Genomic DNA, 27,963 nt, shown 5'->3' on the forward strand with positions numbered 1-27,963 from the left:
GTAGTAGCAGACTTGGGAGGTTGAGGTGGCAGTATCACTTGAGCCCGGGAGTTCAAGGCTAAAGTGAGCTGATTGAGCCATTGCACTCCAGCCTGAGCGACAGAGAGATACGCTGTCTCAAAGGAAATACAAATTAAAAAACCAGCCGGGCATGCTGGCGTGTGCCTGTAGTCTCAGCTACTTGGGACACTGAAGTGGGAGGATCGCTTGAGCCCAGGAGTTCAAGGCTGCCGTGAGCTATGATTGTGCCTCTGCAGTCCAGCCTGGGCGACAGAGAAAGTCCCTGTCTCTTAAAAAAAAAAAAAAAAAAACTTAGATTAAGAGGATGCTGTGCCTCCCTGGGGGTCTTCAGTCACCCATGGTCCTGGCAAGAGGAGGGCCAAGAGAGAGCTCCACCCACCAGCTGTCCTGCCCATGTGACATCCGCAGGTGCTGCCATGGCCACGACTGTTGTTACACTCGAGCTGAGGAGGCCGGCTGCAGCCCCAAGACAGAGTGCTACTCCTGGCAGTGCGTCAACCAGAGCGTCCTGTGCGGTGAGTCCCCAGCAGCACCATGCCACCCACCCCGAGTATCCCCTGGGCACCCTGGCATAGCCAGATGACTTCCGTGCCCCTGTTGCAATAACCACTGCTTCCAAGTCTCTATAGACCACCCCTTGGGTATAGCTAATGTAAGTGATATTTATTTTATTTATTTTTTGAGTCAGAGTCTGGCTCTGTCACCCAGGCTAGAGTGTGCTGATGTGATCTTGGCTCACTACAACCTCTGCCTCCTGGGTTCAAGCGATTCTCATGCCTCAGCCTCCCAAGTGGCTAGGACTACAGGCATGCACCATCACGCCCAGCTAATTTTTGTATTTTTTTCAGTAGAGGTGGGGTTTCACCAAGTTGGCCGGGCTGGTCTCAAACTCCCCACCTCAAGTGCTCTGCCCGCCTCGGCCTCCCAAAGTGCTGGGATTACAGGCATGAGCCGTGGTGTCTGGCCCTAATGTGAGTGATCTTTAACACTGAGCACTTGAAAAAGAAAACCCTGAAGAAAGCTAATTATTTGATGTCTGGACGACAAGGAAGAAGATAGAAATGGCATCAGATAATAAACAGTGTAAGTGTTTATCAGAAAGGGGCTGGTGGTCGGGACAAGTAGGAGGATCGCTTGAGTCCAGGAGTGCATCTCTACACAAAAGTTAAAGGATTTTTTAACATTGGCCAGGCGTGGTGGCACACATCTGTGATCCCAGCTACTTGGGAGGCTGAGGCAGGAGGATTGCTTGAAGCCCAGGAGGTTGAGGCTGCAGTGAGCTGTGATCAAGCCACTGCACTCCAGCCTGGGTGACACAGCAAAATCATCTCAAAAAATAATAATAATAATATTTTACATAACCAACCACTTCTAAAGATTAAAACAACCCCCATGATTAAAAACCTCAGGTCCCTCAAGCAATCATACCAGATATCGAAACAAAGCAATAACATAAGGACTGCAGTATTTATTTTATTTTTATATTATTTATTTATTCTTTGTTTTTGGAGTGTGGGTTTTGTTTTGTTTTTTGATTTTTTTATTTTGTTCTACTCAGTTTTATTCTTATTGCTCAGGCTTGAGTGCAATGGCCTGTTCTCACCTAATTCAACCTCCGCCTCTTGGGTTCGGGTAATGATGGTTCCACGTCGGCGGCCTGCGGCCTCTTGCGTTTGCGTGGCAGTTCCACGTCACCGACCCTCCGCCTCTTGGGTTCGGGTAATGATGGTTCCACGTCGGCGGCCCTCGGCCTCTTGGGTTTGCGTGGCCGTTCCACGTCACCGATCCTCCGCCTCTTGGGTTCGGGTGATGATAGTTCAATGTCCGCTGCCCTCCGCCTCTTGCGTTTGCGAGGCGGTTCCGCGTCAGCGGCGCTCCGCCTCTCGGGTTTCGGCGACGGCTGCGCATCAGCGGCGCTCCGCCTCTCGGGTTTCGGCGACGGCTGCGCGTCAGCGGCGCTCCGCCTCTCGGGTTTCGACGACGGCTGCGCGTCAGCGGCGCTCCGCCTCTCGGGTTCCGGTGGTGATTCCAGTTCAGCGGCACTCCGCCTCTCGGGTTTCGGCGACGGCTGCGCGTCAGCGGCGCTCCGCCTCTCGGGTTTTGGCGACGGCTGCGTGTCAGCAGCGGCGCTCCGCCTCTCGGGTTTCGGCGACGGCTGCGCATCAGCGGCGCTCTGCCTCTCGGGTTTCGGCAACGGCTGCGCGTCAGCGGCGCTCCGCCTCTCGGGTTTCGATGATGGCTGCGTGTCAGCGGCGCTCCGCCTCTTGGGTTTCGGCGACGGCTGCGAGTCAGCGGCGCTCCGCCTCTCGGGTTTCGGCGACAGCTGCGCCTCAGCGGCGCTCCGCCTCTCGGGTTTCGGTGGTGATTCCAGGTCAGCGACGCTCCGCCTCTCAGGTTTCGGTGATGGCTGCGTGTCAGCGACGCTCCGCCTCTCAGGTTTCGGTGATGGCTGCGTGTCAGCGGCGCTCCGCCTCTCGGGTTTCGGCGACGGCTGCGCCTCAGCGGCGCTCCGCCTCTCGGGTTTCGGTGGTGATTCCAGGTCAGCGACGCTCCGCCTCTCGGGTTTCGGTGATGGCTGCGTGTCAGCGACGCTCCGCCTCTCAGGTTTCGGTGATGGCTGCGTGTCAGCGACGCTCCGCCTCTCAGGTTTCGGTGATGGCTGCGTGTCAGCGGCGCTCCGCCTCTCGGGTTTCGGTGATGGCTGCGTGTCAGCGACGCTCCGCCTCTCGGGTTTCGATGATGGCTGCGTGTCAGCGGCGCTCCGCCTCTCGGGTTTCGGCGACGGCTGCGCCTCAGCGGCGCTCCGCCTCTCGGGTTTCGGTGGTGATTCCAGGTCAGCGGCGCTCCGCCTCTCGGGTTTCGGTGGTGATTCCAGGTCAGCGACGCTCCGCCTCTCAGGTTTCGGTGATGGCTGCGTGTCAGCGACGCTCCGCCTCTCAGGTTTCGGTGATGGCTGCGGGTCAGCGGCGCTCCGCCTCTCGGGTTTCGGTGACGGCTGCGCCTCAGCGGCGCTCCGCCTCTCGGGTTTCGGTGGTGATTCCAGGTCAGCGACGCTCCGCCTCTCGGGTTTCGGTGATGGCTGCGTGTCAGCGACGCTCCGCCTCTCAGGTTTCGGTGATGGCTGCGTGTCAGCGACGCTCCGCCTCTCGGGTTTCGGCGACGGCTGCGCCTCAGCGGCGCTCCGCCTCTCGGGTTTCGGTGGTGATTCCAGGTCAGCGGCGCTCCGCCTCTCGGGTTTCGGTGATGGCTGCGTGTCAGCGGCGCTCCGCCTCTCAGGTTTCGGTGATGGCTGCGTGTCAGCGACGCTCCGCCTCTCGGGTTTCGGTGATGGCTGCGTGTCAGCGGCGCTCCGCCTCTCGGGTTTCGGCGACGGCTGCGCCTCAGCGGCGCTCCGCCTCTCGGGTTTCGGTGGTGATTCCAGGTCAGCGGCGCTCCGCCTCTCGGGTTTCGGTGGTGATTCCAGGTCAGCGACGCTCCGCCTCTCAGGTTTCGGTGATGGCTGCGTGTCAGCGGCGCTCCGCCTCTCGGGTTTCGGCGACGGCTGCGCCTCAGCGGCGCTCCACCTCTCGGATTTCGGTGATGCTTGCGCGTCAGCGGTGCTCCGCCTCTCGGGTTGCGGTGGTGATTCCAGGTCAGCGGCGCTCCGCCTCTCGGGTTTCGGCGACGGCTGCGAGTCAGCGGCGCTCCGCCCCTCGGGTTTCGGCGACGGCTGCGCGTCAGCGGCGCTCCGCCCCTCGGGTTTCGGCGACGGCTGCGCGTCAGCGGCGCTCCGCCCCTCGGGTTTCGGCGACGGCTGCGCGTCAGCGGCGCTCCGCCCCTCGGGTTTCGGCGACGGCTGCGCGTCAGCGGCGCTCCGCCCCTCGGGTTTCGGCGACGGCTGCGCGTCAGCGGCGCTCCGCCCCTCGGGTTTCGGCGACGGCTGCGCCTCAGCGGCGCTCCGCCCCTCGGGTTTCGGCGACGGCTGCGCCTTAGCGGCGCTCCACCTCTTGGGTTTGCGTGGGGGTTTGCGTGGCCGTCTCACGTCAGCGACCCTGCGCCTCTTGGGTTTGTGTGGCGGTTCCACGTCAGCGACCCTCCGCCTCTTGGGTTCGGGTGATGATGGTTTCCGGTCAGCGGCCCTCCGCCTCTTGAGCTTGCGTGGAGGTTCCGCGTCAGTGGCGCTCCGCCTCTCAGGTTTCGGCGACGGCTGCGCCTCAGCGGCGCTCCACCTCTTGGGTTTGCGTGGGGGTTTGCGTGGCCGTTCCCTGTCAGCGGCCCTCCGCCTCTTGGGTTTGCGTGGGGGTTTGCATGGCGGTTCGTCAGCGACCCTCCGCCTCTTGGGTTCGGGTGATGATGGTTCCGCGTCAGCGGCGCTCCGCCTCTCGGGTTTCGGCGACGGCTGCGCGTCAGCGGCCCTCCGCCTCTCGGGTTTCGGTGATGGCTGCGCGTCAGCGGCGCTCCGCCTCTCGGGTTTCGGTGATGGCTGCGCGTCAGCGGCCCTCCGCCTCTCAGGTTTCGGTGATGGCTGCGCGTCAGCGGCGCTCCGCCTCTCGGGTTTCGGTGATGGTTGCGCGTCAGCGGCCCTCCGCCTCTCAGGTTTCGGTGATGGTTGCGCGTCAGCGGCCCTCCGCCTCTCGGGTTTCGGTGCTGATTCCAGGTCAGCGGCCCTCCGCCTCTCGGGTTTCGGTGGTGATTCCAGGTCAGCGGCCCTCCGCCTCTCAGGTTTCGGCGACGGCTGCGCATCAGCGGCGCTCCGCCTCTCGGGTTTCGGTGATGGTTGCGCGTCAGCGGCGCTCCGCCTCTCGAGTTTCGGTGGTGATTCCACGTCAGTGGCCCTCCGCCTGTCAGGTTTCGGCGACGGCTGCGCATCAGCGGCGCTCCGCCTCTCGAGTTTCGGTGGTGATTCCAGGTCAGTGGCCCTCCGCCTCTCAGGTTTCGGCGACGGCTGCGCGTCAGCGGCGCTCCGCCTCTCGAGTTTCGGTGGTGATTCCAGGTCAGTGGCCCTCCGCCTCTCAGGTTTCGGCGACGGCTGCGCGTCAGCGACGCTCCGCCTCTCGGGTTTCAGTGATGGTTGCACGTCAGCGGCCCTCCGCCTCTCAGGTTTCGGTGGTGATTCCAGGTCAGCGGCGCTCCGCCTCTCGGGTCTCGGTGGTGATTCCAGGTCAGCGGCCCTCCGCCTCTCGGGTTTCGGTGATGGTTGCGTGTCAGCGGCCCTCCGCCTCTCAGGTTTCGGTGGTGATTCCAGGTCAGCGGCCCTCCGCCTCTCGGGTTTCGGTGGTGATTCCACGTCAGTGGCCCTCCGCCTGTCAGGTTTCGGCGACGGCTGCGCATCAGCGGCGCTCCGCCTCTCGAGTTTCGGTGGTGATTCCAGGTCAGTGGCCCTCCGCCTCTCAGGTTTCGGCGACGGCTGCGCGTCAGCGGCGCTCCGCCTCTCGAGTTTCGGTGGTGATTCCAGGTCAGTGGCCCTCCGCCTCTCAGGTTTCGGCGACGGCTGCGCGTCAGCGACGCTCCGCCTCTCGGGTTTCAGTGATGGTTGCACGTCAGCGGCCCTCCGCCTCTCAGGTTTCGGTGGTGATTCCAGGTCAGCGGCGCTCCGCCTCTCGGGTCTCGGTGGTGATTCCAGGTCAGCGGCCCTCCGCCTCTCGGGTTTCGGTGATGGTTGCGTGTCAGCGGCCCTCCGCCTCTCAGGTTTCGGTGGTGATTCCAGGTCAGCGGCCCTCCGCCTCTCGGGTTTCGGTGGTGATTCCAGGTCAGCGGCCCTCCGCCTCTCAGGTTTCGGCGACGGCTGCACGTCAGCGGCGCTCCGCCTCTCGGGTTTCAGCGATGGCTGCGCGTCAGCGGCGCTCCGCCTCTCGGGTTTCGGTGGTGATTCCAGGTCAGCGGCCCTCCGCCTCTCGGGTTTCCGTGATGGCTGCGCGTCAGCGGCGCTTCGCGTCTCGGGTTTCAGTGGTGGTTCCACGTCAGTGGCCCTCCGCCTCTCGGGTTTCGGTGGTTTTTCTGCCTCAGCCTCCTGAGTAGCTAAGGGAGGTGTCTTGAGATTATCATCCGCTGAGGGTGGAGCTGAGGATGGAGGTGAGGGTGGAAGAGGAGTAAGGAGACACTCGAGAGGCATTTTGAGATTATCATCCGCTGAGGGTGGAAGAGGATAGACCAGAAACTCGGCAGGTGTCTTATCCACTGCGGCCCTCCGCCTCTCGGGTTTCCGTGATGGTTGCACGTCAGCGGCCCTCCGCCTCTCGGGTTTCGGTGGTGGTTCCACGTCAGCGGCCCTCTCTCTCTCGGGTTTGGGTGGTTTTTCTGCCTCAGCCTCCTGAGTAGCTAAGGGAGGTGTCTTGAGATTATCATCCGCTGAGGGTGGAGCTGAGGGTGGAGGTGAGGGTGGAAGAGGAGTGAGGAGACACTCGAGAGGCGTTTCGAGATTATCATCCGCTGAGGGTGGAAGGGGATAGACCAGAAACTCGGCAGGTGTCTTATCATCCGCTGAGGGTGGAGCTGGGGATAGACGTGAGGGTGGAAGAGGAGCGAGGAGACACTCGAGAGGCGTTTCGAGATTATCATCCGCTGAGGGTGGAAGTGGATAGACCAGAAACTCGGCAGGTGTCTTATCCACTGCGGCCCTCCGCCTCTCGGGTTTCCGTGATGGTTGCACGTCAGTGGTCCTCCGCCTCTCGGGTTTCCATGATGGTTGCACGTCAGCGGCCCTCCGCCTCTCGGGTTTCCGTGATGGTTGCACGTCAGCGGCCCTCCGCCTCTCGGGTTTCGGTGGTGGTTCCACGTCAGCGGCCCTCTGTCTCTCGGGTTTGGGTGGTTTTTCTGCCTCAGCCTCCTGAGTAGCTAAGGGAGGTGTCTTGAGATTATCATCCGCTGAGGGTGGAGCTGAGGGTGGAGGTGAGAGTGGAAGAGGAGTGAGGAGACACTCGAGAGGCGTTTCGAGATTATCATCCGCTGAGGGTGGAAGGGGATAGACCAGAAACTCGGCAGGTGTCTTATCATCCGCTGAGGGTGGAGCTGGGGATAGACGTGAGGGTGGAAGAGGAGCGAGGAGACACTCGAGAGGCGTTTCGAGATTATCATCCGCTGAAGGTGGAAGTGGATAGACCAGAAACTCGGCAGGTGTCTTATCCACTGCGGCCCTCCGCCTCTCGGGTTTCCGTGATGGTTGCACGTCAGTGGTCCTCCGCCTCTCGGGTTTCCATGATGGTTGCACGTCAGCGGCCCTCCGCCTCTCGGGTTTCCGTGATGGTTGCACGTCAGCGGCCCTCCGCCTCTCGGGTTTCGGTGGTGGTTCCACGTCAGCGGCCCTCTCTCTCTCGGGTTTGGGTAGTTTTTCTGCCTCAGCCTCCTGAGTAGCTAAGGGAGGTGTCTTGAGATTATCATCCGCTGAGGGTGGAGCTGAGGGTGGAGGTGAGGGTGGAAGAGGAGTGAGGAGACACTCGAGAGGCGTTTCGAGATTATCATCCGCTGAGGGTGGAAGGGGATAGACCAGAAACTCGGCAGGTGTCTTATCATCCGCTGAGGGTGGAGCTGGGGATAGACGTGAGGGTGGAAGAGGAGCGAGGAGACACTCGAGAGGCGTTTCGAGATTATCATCCGCTGAGGGTGGAAGTGGATAGACCAGAAACTCGGCAGGTGTCTTATCCACTGCGGCCCTCCGCCTCTCGGGTTTCCGTGATGGTTGCACGTCAGTGGTCCTCCGCCTCTCGGGTTTCCATGATGGTTGCACGTCAGCGGCCCTCCGCCTCTCGGGTTTCCGTGATGGTTGCACGTCAGCGGCCCTCCGCCTCTCGGGTTTCGGTGGTGGTTCCACGTCAGCGGCCCTCTGTCTCTCGGGTTTGGGTGGTTTTTCTGCCTCAGCCTCCTGAGTAGCTAAGGGAGGTGTCTTGAGATTATCATCCGCTGAGGGTGGAGCTGAGGGTGGAGGTGAGGGTGGAAGAGGAGTGAGGAGACACTCGAGAGGCGTTTCGAGATTATCATCCGCTGAGGGTGGAAGGGGATAGACCAGAAACTCGGCAGGTGTCTTATCATCCGCTGAGGGTGGAGCTGGGGATAGACGTGAGGGTGGAAGAGGAGCGAGGAGACACTCGAGAGGCGTTTCGAGATTATCATCCGCTGAGGGTGGAAGTGGATAGACCAGAAACTCGGCAGGTGTCTTATCCACTGCGGCCCTCCGCCTCTCGGGTTTCCGTGATGGTTGCACGTCAGTGGTCCTCCGCCTCTCGGGTTTCCATGACGGTTGCACGTCAGCGGCCCTCCGCCTCTCGGGTTTCCGTGATGGTTGCACGTCAGCGGCCCTCCGCCTCTCGGGTTTCGGTGGTGGTTCCACGTCTGCGGCCCTCTCTCTCTCGGGTTTGGGTGGTTTTTCTGCCTCAGCCTCCTGAGTAGCTAAGGGAGGTGTCTTGAGATTATCATCCGCTGAGGGTGGAGCTGAGGGTGGAGGTGAGGGTGGAAGAGGAGTGAGGAGACACTCGAGAGGCGTTTCGAGATTATCATCCGCTGAGGGTGGAAGGGGATAGACCAGAAACTCGGCAGGTGTCTTATCATCCGCTGAGGGTGGAGCCGGGGATAGACGTGAGGGTGGAAGAGGAGCGAGGAGACACTCGAGAGGCGTTTCGAGATTATCATCCGCTGAGGGTGGAAGGGGATAGACCAGAAACTCGGCAGGTGTCTTATCCACTGCGGCCCTCCGCCTCTCGGGTTTCCGTGATGGTTGCACGTCAGTGGTCCTCCGCCTCTCGGGTTTCCGTGATGGTTGCACGTCAGCGGCCCTCCGCCTCTCGGGTTTCCGTGATGGTTGCACGTCAGCGGCCCTCCGCCTCTCGGGTTTCGGTGGTGGTTCCACGTCAGCGGCCCTCTCTCTCTCGGGTTTGGGTGGTTTTTCTGCCTCAGCCTCCTGAGTAGCTAAGGGAGGTGTCTTGAGATTATCATCCGCTGAGGGTGGAGCTGAGGGTGGAGGTGAGGGTGGAAGTGGAGTGAGGAGACACTCGAGAGGCATTTCGAGATTATCATCCGCTGAGGGTGGAAGGGGATAGACCAGAAACTCGGCAGGTGTCTTATCATCCGCTGAGGGTGGAGCCGGGGATAGACGTGAGGGTGGAAGAGGAGCGAGGAGACACTCGAGAGGCGTTTCGAGATTATCATCCGCTGAGGGTGGAAGGGGATAGACCAGAAACTCGGCAGGTGTCTTATCCACTGCGGCCCTCCGCCTCTCGGGTTTCCGTGATGGTTGCACGTCAGTGGTCCTCCGCCTCTCGGGTTTCCGTGATGGTTGCACGTCAGCGGCCCTCCGCCTCTCGGGTTTCCGTGATGGTTGCACGTCAGCGGCCCTCCGCCTCTCGGGTTTCGGTGGTGGTTCCACGTCAGCGGCCCTCTCTCTCTCGGGTTTGGGTGGTTTTTCTGCCTCAGCCTCCTGAGTAGCTAAGGGAGGTGTCTTGAGATTATCATCCGCTGAGGGTGGAGCTGAGGGTGGAGGTGAGGGTGGAAGTGGAGTGAGGAGACACTCGAGAGGCATTTCGAGATTATCATCCGCTGAGGGTGGAAGGGGATAGACCAGAAACTCGGCAGGTGTCTTATCATCCGCTGAGGGTGGAGCCGGGGATAGACGTGAGGGTGGAAGAGGAGCGAGGAGACACTCGAGAGGCGTTTCGAGATTATCATCCGCTGAGGGTGGAAGGGGATAGACCAGAAACTCGGCAGGTGTCTTATCCACTGCGGCCCTCCGCCTCTCGGGTTTCCGTGATGGTTGCACGTCAGTGGTCCTCCGCCTCTCGGGTTTCCGTGATGGTTGCACGTCAGCGGCCCTCCGCCTCTCGGGTTTCCGTGATGGTTGCACGTCAGCGACCCTCCGCCTCTCGGGTTTCGGTGGTGGTTCCACGTCAGCGGCCCTCTCTCTCTCGGGTTTGGGTGGTTTTTCTGCCTCAGCCTCCTGAGTAGCTAAGGGAGGTGTCTTGAGATTATCATCCGCTGAGGGTGGAGCTGAGGGTGGAAGAGGAGTGAGGAAACACTCGGGAGGCGTCGTGAGATTATCATCCGCTGAGGGTGGAAGGGGATAGACCAGACATTCGGCACGTGTCTTGAGGCTCAGGGAGTTATCAGTTATAGAATGTTGTTGAGTTGGAGGAGGTGGCTGGTGGCCCATCCTGTTTTTTAAAGTTTCAGCTGTGAGGTAGGGCCAGTGGGGCAATCCTGAAGAATGACGATGCTCCGCTGCCGCCATTCTGACCTGTAGGGACAAAGGAGGGAATGTTTTCACACATATCCGTTTGATGGACAAAATTACCGCCACCAACACAGTCTGCACCTTCTGTTGCTGGTGATAGATTTTTGCACCTTTCCATCCTCCGGGTTTCAAAATAGCAGTATCAGTGTCATAATATCACCCTTCCACTGAGTACTGCCGACAGCTGGGGGGTAAAGAAAAGTCATTGGGACACACTGTTGTCTCCACATGCCACTGTGTCTGTCTGCAAATGTAGGCAGGCTGGGGTCCTGCCCCAGGGAAGACAGAGTCATAACAGAGTAATAAAGAAGCATGTTTGAGACACAGGAGTGTCTATGTCTATCCTCATTCCTCCCTCACAGCCATCACCAGAGCATGTTTCTTGCACCAGGTCAACAGACAGTAAGAGACAGTAAGAGAGGCATGAAAAGCCCATTGTCCACACATGTTGCAGCTTCTTTTTGGAGAATGTTTTCCAGGCCTTTTATGTTCTGTCTCTGATTCTCAGAACTCTGCAAGGTCAGTGTGACCACCCTGCTCCAAATCTAAGAGAACAGAGGTTTCCAGAGGAAGGAGAAATTGTGCCCAGGGTCACACAGCTTGCAAGAGGCAGAGTGGAAGTTGATTCCAGCTCTGCCTGCAGGACCCTCTCATTTCCCCTCTGTTTCCCTTCTTGACAAAGGATCTTCTTCACTCTGGAGGTGCCACCCATGAGAACAAAGAGCTCTGGAGAGATGTGGATTCCTGAAGAGCTGCAGGGGAACTGGGAGAGGGTTTTCTGACAGAACAATCTTATCTCAAGAAGTCAGTTAGGCATGGCTATAATATTTCTTTTCACTCCCAGGTAATACCAAATTGTAAGTGCACTAGGACATGAAGAATACTTTTGTCCATGGAAAAATGAGGTGGGAATTCTAAACAAAGCAAGTTTTAAAACTGTGTTTCACTTCAAGTATACAAGTCCCATCACGTGTAATCATAGGACTCGGCAGCTTTTGAAGGTACAGAGGCCACACAAGAACCAGCTTAGCTGAGCATCATTTAAGGCCTTCATTTGGAATTGTCCCTGTGGGTAATAAGTTACATTCACTCTTCACTAATTTACAGTCAGGGCCCATTTGCTATTACAAATATGGGACCTCTGACACTTAGAATATTAGATCAGGGGCCCCACTGGGTGGGGATGAAAGTGTTTTTGCACAACATGGTTACCAACAGGGATGGGACTGTGATGCTTGTAGGCAGCCTTTCTCTCTGCCATCTCCTTCTGCAGGGCTTGAGCACAGAGCTGTAGGGAGAAAAATGTATCCATGTCCTGACCTGGCAGACTATGTCCAAAAGCAAGGAAAACAAGCAAACTTACCCAGTTGCAAAGAGGCTTTCTTGCAGAAGGGGGGATCTGAAAAAGCCAACACATGAGAAATTGAATGTTGAGAGAGTCTAAGGGCCGTGGCATCATCTGCATCAGCACTGAACTATCCTGCAACTGCGGGGAGGAAGCTCCTTACTTTGCGTTTGTGGTAGTCCTCTGCCCGCCGCCGCAACTCTTGCGCACGTTGAAACATTTTCCTATGGATTACAATCACTTTCATCAGATAAAGCACCACTTTCAGGATGATTTTAAATAATCTGCCATGTTTCTCTTATCCTCACAACTGTACCCTTACACAATCTATCTATACCTAGAAAACGTATTTCAGATGGCTATAAGAGTACAGTCTGAGCCGGTCACGGTGGCTGACGCCTGTAATCCCAGCACTCTGGGAGGGCGAGGCGGATGGATCATGAGGTCAGGAGATTGAGACCATTGTGGCTAATATGGTGAAACCCCTTCTCTACTAAAAATACAAAAAATTAGCCAGGCGTGGTGGCAGGCACCTGTAATCCCAGCTACTCGGGAGGCTGAGGCAGGGGAATCACTTGAACCTGGGAGGCGGAGGTTGCAGTGAGCCAAGATCACGTCATTGCACTCCGGCCTGGGTGACACAGTGAGACTCCATCTCAGAAAAACAAAAACAAAAACAAAAACAAAAAAACTGTACAGTCTGATCCAAACTGTTGCTATATTGATTCCTCCTCTTGCTTACTGCCTGCTGACTTCTGAGATGATAGTTTCCTTCCCCATTCTCAGTATATCCCTAATTCATCCTTCATTGAGCATCTTTTATCATAAAGCTGTATTGTCTTTGTATTAATATCCTTACCGTGTTTCACAGGGCAGAAACAGCTGGGCTTATAAACAGGCATAGTCCTTTTGAAGGATGTGGTTGATCCTACAACAACACACTTTCCTAAGGATGACAACAACTCACCCCACCCCTAGAATGGCTGGTATGAACCGAGTTTCCACACAGTCTAGCTGGCAATGGGGTCAGGAGACGTTTTGCTACTTCACATCTTTTGGTCACTGGTAAATATTAAGGTACTTTGTTTTCTGTTTTGTGAACTCTCTCTCTCTCTCTCACGATATGTCTTCTGACCATTTGTTTCTATTTCTGCATTTACTGGGTCTAAACATTGTACAAAGGTTAAAAACAACACTCCAATGGGCGTTTCCCAGGAGGGTGGGGTTCAGTTTCTGAACTCACTTGTAGGTGTGTATTTCTTTCATATCCAATTTCCCATTTTCCTCTGCCTCTGATACCTACCTCTCCTTTTCTGCATGCTCACATTCTTTCATGCTTAGTTTCCTCAGATTAGAAGGGAGAGAAATGCACACACATGATCCACCAGCCCGTGTGGGATTCCCTCTGCCCTTCTGGCATCTGAAGGCTGTGATTCAAAGATCCCCCCTGCAACCTTTCCACAAATGAACCAACTGATTCTCACAACCAAAGGGAGAATTGACACCTCCCATTGAGGGACAAAAAAAAGTCACACTCTGGCCTGCTGGCAAGTCACCTGTCATTTCCAGCTCATCTTCATAGTTCCATAGTTAGTCCTATTCTTTAGTAAATATAAAGACTATTAAAAGCTTCTATGAGGTGCACTATGTGTGTTTCTGGGGTCAGTCTTGTGCTTGACACAGCGAAAGCTCATTTTAGTTCAGTGTGAAAAACCAGACCTCACCAATTCATCACAACTAACTCCATCGGAAGCAGAGAATTGCTCCTCATCTGACTCCTCCTGTGTGAGACCTGATTCTCAGTCAGAGGCTGATGCCGGAACTGAGACCATCAGCCAAAGAGAGATCCTTCCAGAATATGGTGTCATTAACCCCGCAGTTCACTACTGCACTTTGCCATGATTCAGGACTGGAACTCTTGTCATCGACTTTAAAGATCCTGGTTGAGAGAAAAGGCAATCTGAAGGCTGGGCGCATCTATTGAATTACAAATGATTGGAATGGCTCCTAAGTCAGGGTGTTATGTCCTGAAAATAGGCGACAACGGCAAACCATCCACCCTGGTGTTGACTGACTTTAACAAGGTTCAGTTCACAGAGATTGAGGGCAGAAAAAGGAAACGGCCTAAAAAGGGTAAGTTTGCTGTGTTGCCCTCACACCACTTGATTCATGGTCCTCATCCTAAGGATCTCACCTGATACTTGGTTTTATAGGAAGGTTGTGTAAAATTCCCAGAACGCTAGGAAACAGGGACGAAAACACTTCAAAGAGAAAGTTAATGAACTTGTTTCTGACCACAGGGCATCCTTCAGCACATGCTGTCTGGAGTGGCCTCAAACAACGAGTGTGTGGTGAGGTTCTGAGAATGCAATGGGAGCAGGGTCCTGTCCCCACGCTAAAGAAGCTCACAGTTTAATGCAAATGAGAAGCCAGTGAGGACATCACTACTCCCGCTGTGCACTTGGGAACTAGAAACATAAAACCTGACTCTGGAGGGAAGCTAAGGAAGCATTGTACTCTTGAGTTGACGTAAGTGCATCTGAAGCTTCTGATCTCCGATGAGAACAATGGGGGACACCAAACAGAATATAAAACCCATGATTGAATACATCAAATTGCTAACATGGCAGTAAACAGACATGAGGTGAAGATGGAGAAGAAGGAAACCCAGGATGAAAGTCAGCCTCGCATTTGGAACCCATTTCCCTGAGTTTCATTGCTGAATTCCAGAAGGAACTACTGAGATGCAAAGAAGCACAGCAGCTTTTGCACACATGCGTGGGATTAGAAGGAAAACAAGTGGATTGAGGGTCTGCCAATGAAAGCGACCCATACTGAAGTCCACTGGCTCTGGTTGAGACCCAGAAGAGTCATGCATCAGAATAGAGGTGGACAGGAAATACCCTGGCCTTTGTAGGGACTGAGCCTGCACCGGCGACCTCAATTGCAGCCTGTATGGAGGACCCCTGACCATCCCCCAGAAGTAGACTCCCATCTCTTCTGCAGCAAGATAACATGCTACTAGGCCTCAATTCATTGCTAAATATTTTTTAACAAGTATCTCACATTTAACAAAAAAAGATCAGTCATATGGCAGCAAAACACAATGTAATATGACCAAAACATGAAAGACTGTGAAAATGAATCTGGAGGTGACCCAAGCATTGAATTCAACAATCCAGTCTGGGTGTGGTGGCTCACACTGGGAGGCTGAGGTAGGCAGATCACCTGAGGTCAGGAGTTCAAGACTAGCCTGGCCAACATGGTGAACTCCTGTCTCTACTAAAATTACAAAAATTGGGCTGGGCATGGTGGCTCATGCCTGTAATCCCAGCACATTGGGAGGCCGAGGTGTGCGGATCATGATGTCAGGAGTTCTAGACCAGCTTGGCCAATATGGTGAAACCCCGCCTCTACTAAAAATACAAAAATTATCTGGGCATGGTGGCATATGCCTGTAGTCCCAGCTACTCAAGAGGCTGAGGGATAAGAATCGCTTGAACCTGGGAGGTGGAGGTTGCAGCGAGCCAAGATCATGCCACTGCACTCTAGCCTGGGTGACAGAGTGAGACTCTGTCTCAAAAAAAAAAAAAAAAAAAAAAAAAAAAAGGCCAAATGTGGTGGCACACACCTGTAATCCAAGCTACTCGGGAAGCTGAGGCAGAATTGCTTCAAACTGGGAGGCAGAGGTTGCAGTGAGCCAAGATTGCACCATAGCACTCCAGCCTGGGTGACAGAGCGAGACTCTATCTCAAAATTAAAAAAAAAAAAAAGGCTGGCTGTGGTGGCTCACGCCTCTAATCCCAGCACTTTGGGAGGCTGAGGCAGGTGGATTACCTGAGGTCAGAAGTTCAAGACCAGCCTGGACAACATGGTGAAACCCCATCTCTAGTAAAAATACAAAAATTACCTGGGCGTGGTGGTGGGCACCTGTAATCCCAGCTACTTGGGAGGCTGAGGCAGGAGAATCGCTTGAACCCAAAAGGCAGTGAGCTGAGATTGTGCCATTGCACTACAGCCTGGGCAACAACAGCAAAGCTCCATCTCAGGAAAAAAAAAAAAAAAAAAGAGAGAGAGAAAGGAAAACCAATGCCAGTACTAGCAACTCCTCTTCCCCCGAAAAAATGACAAACAAGAATGTAGGAAGGGAAAGGAATTATACAGCTTAAACTAATGAAGCAGAAAGGACAAACTCAATTTTGAACCCACTGAATTTGCCACAAATATTGTAGAAAATATTCTCAAGGGCTTTACAGTTGTCTACTTTGATTGACACATGGTTCATACAACAGTATTTGTGTCAAGGCACATCTTACTGTTTTTTGGCGGTCTTCCTCTTTCCACTGATTTTGTCATGATGGTTGATTTTCGTTGTCACCTTCATCTTACGGATTTTAGGCATAACTTTTGTTTTCACATGTCTCCATAGAGTAATGACGTCTTTCCGGCCAATTTTATTTCCTGGAAAGGAAGAAACTCTTTTCTTTGTGTGCATACAAATGGACCTCAGCCCTTGGTGAGAGTGAGGAGAGGAGAAGGTGAGAAACCTGAGGGCAAGAAGCTGTTCTTTCCCTTTCCAGGGCAAACTCATTTCCACACTATGGGGACTCCAACAGAGCCATACCTTCCTGTCTACGGCGGTTGGACCTCCAGGCTCTCTGCTGTACATCTGTGGATCCAACATGTCCATTTTCAGACTGGAAGATAGTCCTCAGGAAAGACAACTAGGAAATAATAATATAAGAATGACGGCTGGGCACGGTGGCTCATGCGTATAATCCCAGTACTTTGGGAGGCCGAGGCAGGTGGATCACGGGGTCAGGAGTTCAAGACCAGCCTGGCCAAGATGGTGAAACCCCGTCTCTACTAAAAATACAAAAATTAGCTGGGCACGGCAGCGGGCGCCTGTAATCCGAGCTACTCGGGAGGCTGAGGCAGAGAACCGTTTGAAGCTGGGAGGCGGAGGTTGCAGTGAGCCGAGATCACACCACTGCACTCCAGCCTGAGCGACAGAATGAGACTCTGTCACACACACACACACACACACACACACAAGAATGACATGAGGCTGGCACGGTGGCTCACTCCTGTAATCCCAGCACTTTGGGAGGCCGAGGCAGGCGGATCACCTGAGGTCGGGAGTTTGAGACCAGCCTCACCAACATGGAGAAACGCTGTCTCTGCTAAAAATACAAAATTAGCCAGGCATGGTGGTGCATGCCTGTAATCCCAGCTAGTCGGGAGGCTGAGGCAGGAGAATCACTTGAACCCAGCAGGAAAAGGTTGTGGTGAGCTGAGATTGTGCCACTGCACTCCAACCTGGGCAACAAAATTGAAACTCTGTCTCAAAAAAAAAAAAAAAAAAACAGGCCAGGTGCGGTAGCTCACGCCTGTAATCCCAGCACTTTGGGAGGCTGAGGCGGGTGAATCACAAGGTCAAGAGATGGAGACCATCCTGGGCAACATGGTGAAACCCCGTCTCTACTAAAAATACAAAAATTAGCTGAGCATGGTGATGCACGCCTGTAGTCCCAGCTACTTGGGAGGCTGAGGCAGAAGAACTGCTTGAACTCAGGAGGCAGAGGTTGCAGTGAGCCAAGATCCCACCACTGCACTCCAGCCTGGTGACAGAGTGAGACTCTGTCTCAAAAAAAAAAAAAAAAAAAAAAAAAAGACATGAATATACTTCACACAACGGAACTGTACACTTCAACACGGTTAGATGGTAATTATCATCTTATAAGTATTTTACCACAGGTTAACATGTTTCACAACTTGAAAAGGAAGTAATTACCTTCAGCTCTCTGAGTTCTAGAATTTGTAACATTTCACCCCCTGCTCCTTCCTGATCTGCACTGGAGCATCTTGCTTCTGTCCCTGCTCTACTCAGAGTTCACTTTCCCTTCCCTCACATCAGCTTCATTGAGGCTGGTTTGAACTTAACGCAAAACATTCTCACTAATGACTGAATTCCCACCAAGATTTCCATATTATCACAGTATGCTTTTAATCTTCGAAGATACTAAATATTTATTCTCATCATAGCTAAAATGCAATGCAAATCCCATCTCAGATGTGGGTCAGATACCTATGAATCTCCTGAGGTAGTCATTGAAATGACTTTTTTCTTGAGACGGAGTGTCACTCTCAACCATGCTGAAGTGCAGTGGCGTAGCTACCTTGGCTCACGGCAACCTCCACCTCCCAGATTCAAGCGATTCTTGTGCCTCGGCCTCCCAAGTAGCTGGGATTACAGGTGCCTGCTACCATGCCTGCCTAATTTTTGTCTTTTTAGTAGAGATGGGGTTTCACCATGTTGGCACATCTGGTCTTGAACTCCTGACCTCAAGTGATCCATCTGCCTCAGCCTCCCAAAGTGCTGGGATTACAGGCATGAGCCACCACACCTGACCTGAAATAATATCTTTCAAATTCTTTGTAGAATTTGTTTTTTCCTGATTTCTGCACATAGGATTAAAAAAAAATCATGTACTAGGATTTCAAGAGAAGCAATGGGTAATCTAAAAAGATGAAAACAGCAACCACGTCAATCCCACAGCTACTGCTAGATTTCATAGGAAAGGTAGCTGGCCCCGTTTGGAGCTAGGAGAAATGTCAAACACATGAAGAAATGAGAAGCAAAGAAATGCCATCACGCATGAATGCTTCATGGCACCCATGATGTCCCTGCTTAGGAGGTAGTGGTATAGATGACTAGATGACAACGACAAAGATGAGAGGTGCGAAGTTGTCCAAGTCCAACAGCGCAACTGAACCTTCCTAAATGGAATTGTTAAAAAGTGGTAAATTTAAAAACTTCCCTGGCTCACGTGGTGGCTCACGCTTGTAATCCCAGCACTTTGGGAGGCTGAGGCGGGTGGATCATTTGAGGTCGGGTTTTGAGACTAGCCTGGCCAACATGGTAAAACCCCGACTCTACTAAAAATACAAAAATTAGCTGGGCATGGTGGTGGGCACCTGTAATCCCAGCTACTTGAGAGGCTGAGGCAGGGGAATCGCTTGAAGCCAAGAGGTGGAGGTTGCAGTGAGCCGAGGTCACACCATTATACTCCAGCCTGGGCAACAGAGGGAGACTCGTCTTGGGGGTGAGAAAAGAAAAAAAAAAAAAAAAAAAAAAAGCTTCCTCCAATTTATACCGAAAATTCTCTGTTCAGGACTAAGTGGCATAGAGAATGTTAAATGTGCCTAGATATCTTCATAACTCATATATTTTCTGTTTTCTACATATCTTGAAAGGCAGTGCCAAATGACGTGTAATTATCTAGGTGGTAAAACTGAAACATACTTCCTCTTCCCTTGAATATAAAAAAGCATTGTGGTATTAGTACTTTTATCTTGGATCATTGTTCAGAAGGAGGTTCAGCCCCCAGACAACCATATTTTTACTGTCATGAATGGCAAGACAAAATGTAGAGCTCAACTTACCCAAAGGAAAAAAGGCTCAAAAGACAAATTATGGCACAACTTAGCAGCCAAATTCTTACCAAGTACAGACTTTTGACATACTGATCTCTCTCCAGTTGCAAATGGGAACATGCACTTTGAATGATCTCATTCAAAATTACCCTTCCCAGACACACTTTTCATTGATTCTCTTGGAGGGCAGTTCTAAGAGATTCTCTGGGGCTTTCTCTGCATCATGAGACGCAGTGCAGTTCTGCCCTTCACCTTCCGGCAGTTTGTCACCTCGTCCCTATGACCTCAGAGGAACTTTGTCTCAGGCCAATTGTTTGTTCCTTGGGCTCTTTCATTTCCCCTAAAAATCATTTGCTGCCCCTCTAAATGGCCTACATCTCCATCTATCTCCCTCTCCCCTCAGAAGAGGGTGCTCTTTAAGCATCAACCATCCAGCCCTTCTAGCAGTCTCATTTTTCAGCTGGTTCCCATGTTTATGCCTGTTCTATGTTTTTCTTTTCCTGTTAAGCTGTCTGTTGTCAGCCCATTTCTGCAGTGAATCTTCAGAGAGGAGACTGGAAGCTTTCCTTCCACCCATACGATAGAACTATAAAACAGAAGAGTTTAGAAAGAATTTCCTATTTAAGAGACGAAACCTCATACTCCATTTGTGACAACTAGCACAAAGGTTAAAAAAACTTATTTTTGACCAAAAGCTCTGTTGACATTCTATTAAACAAACACTGACCTATTTAATTTTCATAATGTAAATGGCAGATATTTTCATAATTCTTATGCTAATAAATCATTTCCCTGATTTTTTGGGTAAAACCACATATTCATAATGAAGTCCAGAAACGTGAATTGTTTTATATAATTTATTCTTATTTGTGATTACAAGTATACCTCTACAGAAAGTTAGTATACTCACCCAAAGGTAAACTGTCCAGAGGATAATGACAACTTTATAACTTCTCGGAAATTCAATAATGATACCTAACCAAGGACTTCCACCAAAGTCAGTCCCACGATGATGATGGTCAGCCAGAGTATTGATAACCTGGAATAATAATAGTTGAAATAATGAAAAGGTCAATGACACTGACAATATTTCACTCAGAAAGAATCATCCTTAGAAACCGTCAACCTCCTCCAAAAGGTAACCACATCCCTCAGATATCACCGTGGGATTCCACTGCTACAAAAAAGAACAGAAGTTAGAAGTCACATGTTTTTCAGATGGCTGGTAGTGTTTTTAAGCATTGCAAATGTGGGGTGTTGTGTTGTCTTTCTTGGTATAAAGCAGGGATATCCAATCTTTTGACTTCCCTGCCTATATTAAAAGAAGCAAAGTTGTCTTGAGCCACACATAACATACACTAACGCTAACAATAGCTGATGATCTAAAAAAAACCTCTTTTTTTTTTGAGACAGAGTTCCGCTCCACTCAGTCACCCAGGCTGGAGTGCAGTGGTGCAATCTCGGCTCACTGCAACCTCCAGCTCCTGGGCTCAAGCCATTCTCCTCCCTCAGCCTCCCGAGTAGCTGAGATTACAGGTCTCTGCCACCATGCCCGACTAATTTTTGTATTTTTAGTAGAGATGAGGTTTCACCATGTTGGCCAGTCTGGCCTTGAACTCCTGACAGGCGATCTGCCTGCCTCGGCCTCCCAAAGTGCTGGGATTACAGGTGTGAGCCACCTTGCCCGGCCATTTTTTTATTTTTGTTTTTGTTTGTTGTTTTTGAGATGGGGTCTCACTCTGTCACCCAGGCTGGAGTGCAGTGGTGTGCTCTCGGCTCACTGCAACCTCTGCCTCTCAGGTTCAAGTGATTCTCCTGCCTCAGCCTCCTGAGTAGCTGGGAGTACAGGTGCCTGACAGTGCACTCAGCAAATTTTTGTATTTTCTGTGGAGATGGGGTTTTGCCATGTTGGCCAGGGTGGTCTTGAACTCCTGACGTCAGGTAATCTGCCCACCTCAGCCTCCCAAAGTGCTGGGATTACAGGCATGAGCCACTGTACCTGGCCAAAATCTCCTAACGTTTTAAGTTTACAAATTTGTATTGAACTGCATTCAAAACTGTCCTGGGCCACATGCAGCCCGTCACTCATGGGTAAGACAAGCTAAGTATAAAGTAATTATCTTCTCTTTTCTTTTTTGTTTTGAGACAAAGTTTTGCTCTGTCACCCAGGCTAGATTGCAGTGGCATGATCTCAGCTCATCGCAACCTCCGCCTCCCGGGTTCAAGCGATTCTCCTGCCTCAGCTACTGAGTAACTGGGATTACAGGCGCCTGCCACCACGCTCGGCTAATTTTTGTATTTTTAGTAGAAACAGGGTTTCACCATCTTGGCCAGGCTGGTCTCCAACTCCTGACCTCATGATCCACCTGCCTCGGCCTCCCAAAGTGCTGGGAATACAGGTGTGAGCCACTGCACCTGGCCAGTAGTTATCTTTTCTTTAAAGTTATTTACTTGTTTTTTAAATTGATGTATACCATTGGATGCATTTATTATATATCACATGGTAAAAGAATCCCTCTAAATAATACTTCTCTCTTGGATTATAGGAATCTTTGTCATTTAAAGCTCAGCATAAGTTAAAAAAAAAAAAACACACAATGAAGAGATTACTTCATTCACAAATAAGTATCAAATTTTAGTGCTTAAAAATTAACATGGTGGGCCGGGCGTGGTGGCTCACGCCTGCAATCCCAGCACTTTGGGAAGCCGAGGTGGGTGGACCATGAGATCAGGAGATTGAGACCATCCTAGCTAACACGGTGAAACCCATCTCTACTAAAAATACAAAAAATTAGCAGGGCATGGTGGCATGCACCTATAGTTCCAGCTACTTGGGAGGCTGAGGCAGAAGAATCACTTGAACCCGGGAGGCAGAGGTTGCAGTGAGCCGAGATCGCACCACTGCACTTCAGCCTGGGTGACAGAGCGAGACTCTGTCTCAAAAAAAAAAAAAAAAAAAAAAAATTACCAAGGTGGAGATCATGAAAATGGCATGAATAGTGTGGGATTTCTCTAAGACTGTTGATATTAATTCCATTAGACTCTTATGTGAGTGAAGACGAAGACGTCCCCTGAGTAAGTTCAGACAGCTTGTGATAACATTTCTACATGGATTCCTCAGGATTTAACTATATATTCTTGAAAACATCTCAATTTTCAATGTTTCTTTCAAGATGGTGAATTAAACAGAGATAGCCCTTCAACAGGTTGAACTCAGCATATGCTGAGTCTGAAATGGAAATGATGGAGTTAGAGAACCAGACAACAGTGGTAATGATTTCAGAAACATGGTGTTGAGCAGAACAAAGCAGACACAAAAGAGTACCTATGGCATGGCATGCATCTGTATACACGAAATTCCAGAATAAGCAAGCTAACCTATGATAAGAAAGAGACTGGCTGGGAAGAGTGAGAGTTCACTTTCTGGGGTGACATAATAGTGTAGATCTTGGCTGGGCACGGTGGTTCACGCCTGTAATCCCAACGCTTTGGGAGGCCGAGGCGGGCGGATCACCTGAGGTCGGGAGTTCAAAACCAGCCTGACCAACATGGAGAAACCCTATCTCTACTAAAAATACAAAATTAGCTGGGAGTGGTGGCACATGTCTGTAATCCCAGCCACTCGGGAGGCTGAGGCAGGAGAATCGCTCGAACCTGGGAAGCAGAGGTTGCGGTGAGCTGATATTGCCCCATTGCACTCCAGCCTGGGCAACAAGGGAGAAACTGTCTCAAAAAAATAAATAAATAAATAAATAAAATAATGTAGATCTTGAAAGGGGGTTGGTTTATGCTGGTGTATGTACTTTCCAAAGTTAGTAAACTTACACTTAAGGTTATATATTTTGGCCAGGCGCGGTGGTTCACGCCTGTAATCCCAGCACTGGGAGGCTGAGGCAGGCGGATCACGAGGTCAAGAGATGGAGACTATCCTGGCGAACATGGTGAAACCCCGTCTCTACTAAAAATACAAAAATTAGCCAGGTGTGGTGGTCTACTAAAAATACAAAAATTAGCCAGGCGTTGTAATCTGAGCTACTCAGGAGGCTGAGGCAGGACAATTGCTTGAACCCCAGAAGCGGAGGTTGCAGTGAGCCGAGATCTTGCCACTGCACTCCAGCCTGGGCGACAGAGTGAGACTCTGTCTTAAAAAAAAAAAAAAGTCATCAAACCAGATGACACAAATCAAATGACATTTCACTTTGTTTTGGTCCGTTTTGTTTCTTAGAGACAAGAGTGCAGCGGGGCCATCTCGGCTCACTGCAACGTCCAGCTCCTGGGCCCAAGCGATCCTCTCACCTCAGCCTCTCCAGTAACTGGGATAACAGGTACACACCACCAGGCCCAACTCATCTTTTTTGGAATTTTTTGTAGAGATGGGGTTTCGCTATGATGCCCTGGCTAGTCTTCAACTCCTGGACTCAAGTGATCTGCCCACCTCGGCCCCCTAAAGTGCTGGGATTACAGGCCTGAGCTGTGTAATTTCATGCCGCGTGACACAGCCCAGTAAAAAGGAAGAAACCCCACGGGTCCAGCGTCTACTCACAGAGATGCACTGATGGCTGATAAATTCCAGCAGGAGCAAAAAGAGGAGCCAAAAGAGCATCCACCACACCCGCATGTCCTGGTCCTTTCAGGGCGCCCTGAGGCGGCCAGGACAGAGGTGGAGGTGGCTTAGGGCAGGGGGGAGGGAAGGGGACGGGGACCGGGCCGGGATCTGAGTTGGGGAGGGGGAGGGGAGGGGGAGGGGAGGGGGAGGGGAAGGGGAGGGGAAGGGGGGAAGTAAGGGAAGGGAAAGGAGAAGGGGGCTGTTGGGCACCTGGAGGAGGAGGAGGAGAAGAAGAAAGGAGTCTGGGAAAGGATCCGGTTCAAATTAAGTTCTCAAGCGCTGGTGGAAGGTTTAGCTACAGGTCACGGAGAAGATCAGGGAAGCAACAGGACACGCGGGGCAAGGGAGCGGGCAAGGGAGCGTGAGGCTTAGGAGCAATTAGAGGGAGACAAAGGTTCTGCTATCCACCAAACCTTCTTCGGTCTGGGCCCTCCCTTAGCAACCCTGGGGCTTTATACTCCCTCTCCACCAATCCCTGATGACCCCGGTGGTGCCTCACAATGGACAATGCCAAGTAGCTCCCGCATCATTCCAATGACCCCTCCCCCATCTCAGTCTCCCACTCTCCTCCCAAGGACATGTCCTCTCTGGAACCTTCACAAACCTGATTTCTGGTCCTCCCCAACCAGCTCCCTGTCCCTGCTTCTGGGCGCTCCTTCCTTCCTGAGCTCCCAGGGTTCCTCAAGGTCACTTTTGGTGACAAAACATAAAAAGTAAATGATGGCAGGATGGCAGGAAGAACCTCATACCCAAGCAGAGTGCCAGGTTTTACAGCCTCCGCTCAGCCATTCATATCCTAAGCAACAAAACATCAGCAGGATGCGGAAGGTCCCGATAGTAAACCATCTCCATCACATCCATGTAGCCATCCGTCCATCAACCTGTATCTCAGGAACAAATGTAGATACATTCATTTTAAGCATGCATGGTACATTTACAAAAATTAACCTGACTCATTTTGTTCCAGCAAATCTCAATATATTTGAGAGCAATCAAATCACACAGCATGTTTCTGATCATATAGCTGTGCTAGAAGTCAATGATTAAAAGCTAATTCAAAATTATTATTTGCTTGGAAATTCAAAGTGCCCTTATAAGACATAAACATAAGAATCCAAAATGAAACAAGATTGCCTTTCAACTCAATGATAAGATCATAACATGGCAATAAAATGTCTCCCTCTGGCCTGGGAATTCCTCTTTGTGGCACAAGGTTGTGTGATCTCAAATCACCCCTAACCCACCTAGACATTTTAACATCCGAAACCGAGTGATGAGGTCCTTATCTATATCATCTTACTGCCTGTGTGTGTGGACTTTAAATTCTGAACCCAAATGAGGGGGAGAAAACCAAGTTGACTTTCATGATTGACCTCTCAGGGATGTCCAAGGAATCTGTGCATTTCAAGAAACAAAGTTCATCAGCTTCTCTCCTAAGGTCTTTGCCCACAATACCCAGAGGGCTTGGCAGCATCATGTGTGATGGGTGGGGAGCTCCAAGCAGGTGGGCAGGACACAGGGGCCTGGTGACCAGGACAGACCCCCACTGTCCATCACCTTTCCTGGCCCTGTCCTCAGCGAAACTTCCCACAGGCCTTCTGCCCGATCACACAGAGTGTGCCCAAACTCACTCAGGCCTCTGGCAGCTGAAAACCACTGCTTTAAATCCCTTTACCATTTACTATGACATAAGGTTATTGTAAACAGGAAATATTCTATGGATGCTACAAATGGAAAGCCAATGCCTTTACCATAAATAGAAAAACAACCCTAAGAAACAAGCAAAACAAAAACAAAACAGGGGCTGGGTGTGGTGGCTCACGCCTGTAATCCCAGCACTTTGGGAGGCCGAGGTGGGCGGATCACAAGGTCAGGAGTTCCAGACCAGTCTCGCCAATATGGTGAAACCCTGTCTCTAATAAAATACAAAAATTAGCCGGGTGTGGTGGTGGGCGCCTTAGTACCACCTACTTGGGAGGCTGAGGCAGAAGAATAGTTTGAACCCGGGAGGCAGAGTCTGCAGTGAGCCGAGATTGCACCACTGCACTCCAGCCTAGGCGACAGAGCGAGACTCTGTCTCAAAAACAGCAACAACTACAAACAAACAAAAAACAGGGTTAACAAAACTATGGAATTCAATTCTATTTATATACTGCAGCCATGTTCCAGCCCTAGATTTGGCTGGGCATGGTGGCTCACGCCTGTAATCCCAGCACTTTGGGAGGCTGAGGCAGGTGGATCACGAGGTTAGGAGTTCGAGACCAGCCTGACCAACATGGTGAAACCCCGTCTCTACTAAAAATACAAAAATTAGCCAGGCATGGTGGCACACGCCTGTAATCCCAGCTACTCAGGAGGCTGAGGCAGGACAATCCCTTGAATCCAGGAGGCGGAGGTTGCAGTGAGCCGAGATCATGCCATTGCACCCTCCTGGGTGCACTCCAGCCTGGCCAACAACATGGTGAAACACCATCTCTACTAAAAATACAAAAATTAGCTGGGTGTGGTGGTGGGCACCTGTAATCACGGCTACTTGGGAGGCTGAGGCAGAAGAATTGCTTGAACCTGGGAGGCAGAGGTTGCAGTGAGCAAAAGTCCGTCTCAAAAACAAAAAAAGCATAGAATATTAAAAATCTATATATATTCTTCTATGAAACACTGGGGGTGGGGGATTGAGGTTTTTCATGTATTTCTTTTCAGAAAGAATACGAAAGCCTAGATTAAACAATAAAACCAAATTATAAGGTGTTTGACAGTAAAGAAGCTGCTCTACCTCACCTCTATAATCCACATTTTTAAAAATTTTTTGTAATCCACATTTCTTATTCTCAAATTATAAAGGCAAATTAACAAAGTTAGGAATAGTTAATACTATATAAAATCTGTTACCTCGTGTCCTGGTTAAGGTTATCTTTCTTAAGTAATATTCGCAGAAGATTTAATATAATTGAGAAATGTTTCTTTGTGGCCGTAGTTACAGTGCTAATCACAGCTCCATCAAACAAAGAAGGAGAGGAAGAACTGAGGCTACTAGAGATAAAGTGATCATGCCTGAAAGACAAAGCATAGATTATCTTTTCATCTTTAATCAAAGAAAGCAAGCAAGTCCAAAGTTAAATCAACATACATCTTTAAAATCTATCCATTAAAAAAATAAAATGTGCAGCGCACCAGCATGGCACATGTATACATATGTAACTAACCTGCACAATGTGCACATGTACCCTAAAACTTAAAGTATAATAAAAAAAAAAAAGAAATGCAGTGTTGCAACAGATTGAATATAGAAGTAGATAAGAGAACCCAGCTGTCTCCCATCAAGCCAGACATTAAGGAGATTTCCAAAAATGTCAAACAGTGCTACTCTTCTCACTCATTTTTTAAATTTGTTTTGCAAAACAGTTATTTTTCATTAAAGTGTTGTTAGCATATAAAAAAAATAAAATAAAATGTTTTGTGGGGTTCTTTTCTTAAGAAAAATTTGTGAATACAGTACCTGGTACAATGAGAATACAATGTGTAGAGCACAGCATACTGAATGGCAGGGAAGTGAACAGCCAGGTCACTGTGCACAATCATCAGATTCTTACTCAGAAGTGCGAAGACAGTTGGAGATAGCGCCCACATCTGATCATGTACAAAACACAGTAAGTTTATGGCTTCTCCAAAATAAGCACAAGCATACAGAGTTTATCCTTCAAAACAGGGGTATTTGGACATTTTTTTTTATTTGGACATTTTTAAATTAAAATTACAGATTGGAAGGGATCTAGTACACTACACCTGGGACAAATACTTTTTTGTGAAGTCAGTAAAGCCTTTGCGTGCAATATAGCATCTCTATGTAATGCAGCAACTAAGGCTGAGGCAGGACAATCCCCTGAACCCGGGAGGCAGAGGTTGCAGTGAGCTGAGATCGCGCCATTGCACTCCAGCCTGGGCAACAAGAGCAAAACTCCGTCTTAAAATAAAAAAAAAAGCCAGGCACGGTGGCTCATGTCTGTAATCCCAGCACTTTGGGAGGCCGAGACGGGTGGATCACAAGGTCAGGAGATCGAGACCATCCTGGCTAACATGGTGAAACCCCGTCTCTACTAAAAATACAAAAAATTAGCTGGCCATGGTGGTGGGCGCCTGTAATCCCAGCTACTTGGGAGGCCGAGGCAGGAGAATGGCGTGAACCTGGGAGGTGGAGCTGGCAGTGAGCCGAGATCGCGCCACTGCACTCCAGCCTGGGTGACAGAGCAAGACTCTGTCTCAAAAAAAAAAGAAAAAAAAAAAAAGAGGCAAAACTAATAGTATAATTTATAAGAAAGGAAGATTAACGAATTGGCTGTGATACTTGGTACATAACCACAA

At 50.9% G+C, this 27,963-nt stretch overlaps 1 protein-coding gene across 6 annotated transcripts; it reads right to left on the reverse strand.

The window, feature by feature from the left end:
• Positions 1-1,488: 1,488 nt before the first annotated feature.
• Positions 1,489-26,477, reverse strand: LOC129527636 (titin-like). Of its 6 annotated transcripts, none has more exons than XM_063699647.1 (7): positions 24,354-26,477; positions 19,909-20,037; positions 16,186-16,285; positions 15,878-16,073; positions 11,725-11,785; positions 11,580-11,615; positions 1,489-10,219 (listed from the first exon to the last, which is right to left on the reverse strand). In XM_063699647.1, the coding sequence occupies exons 1-7, from the start codon at positions 24,414-24,416 to the stop codon at positions 1,625-1,627; spliced, it is 9,180 nt and encodes a 3,059-aa protein (XP_063555717.1). In that variant the 5' UTR covers positions 24,417-26,477; the 3' UTR covers positions 1,489-1,624. The 6 variants fall into 6 exon arrangements, with proteins under 6 accessions (XP_063555717.1, XP_055221832.1, XP_063555716.1 ...); XM_055365857.2 differs by having other exon boundaries at positions 15,878-16,022; positions 24,354-26,476; XM_063699646.1 differs by lacking the exon at positions 24,354-26,477 and adding an exon at positions 23,542-23,710.
• Between the last annotated feature and the right edge of the window lie 1,486 nt (positions 26,478-27,963).

This window comes from Gorilla gorilla, chromosome 18, assembly GCF_029281585.2.
Source record: "Gorilla gorilla gorilla isolate KB3781 chromosome 18, NHGRI_mGorGor1-v2.1_pri, whole genome shotgun sequence".
Taxonomy (NCBI): domain Eukaryota; kingdom Metazoa; phylum Chordata; class Mammalia; order Primates; family Hominidae; genus Gorilla; species Gorilla gorilla.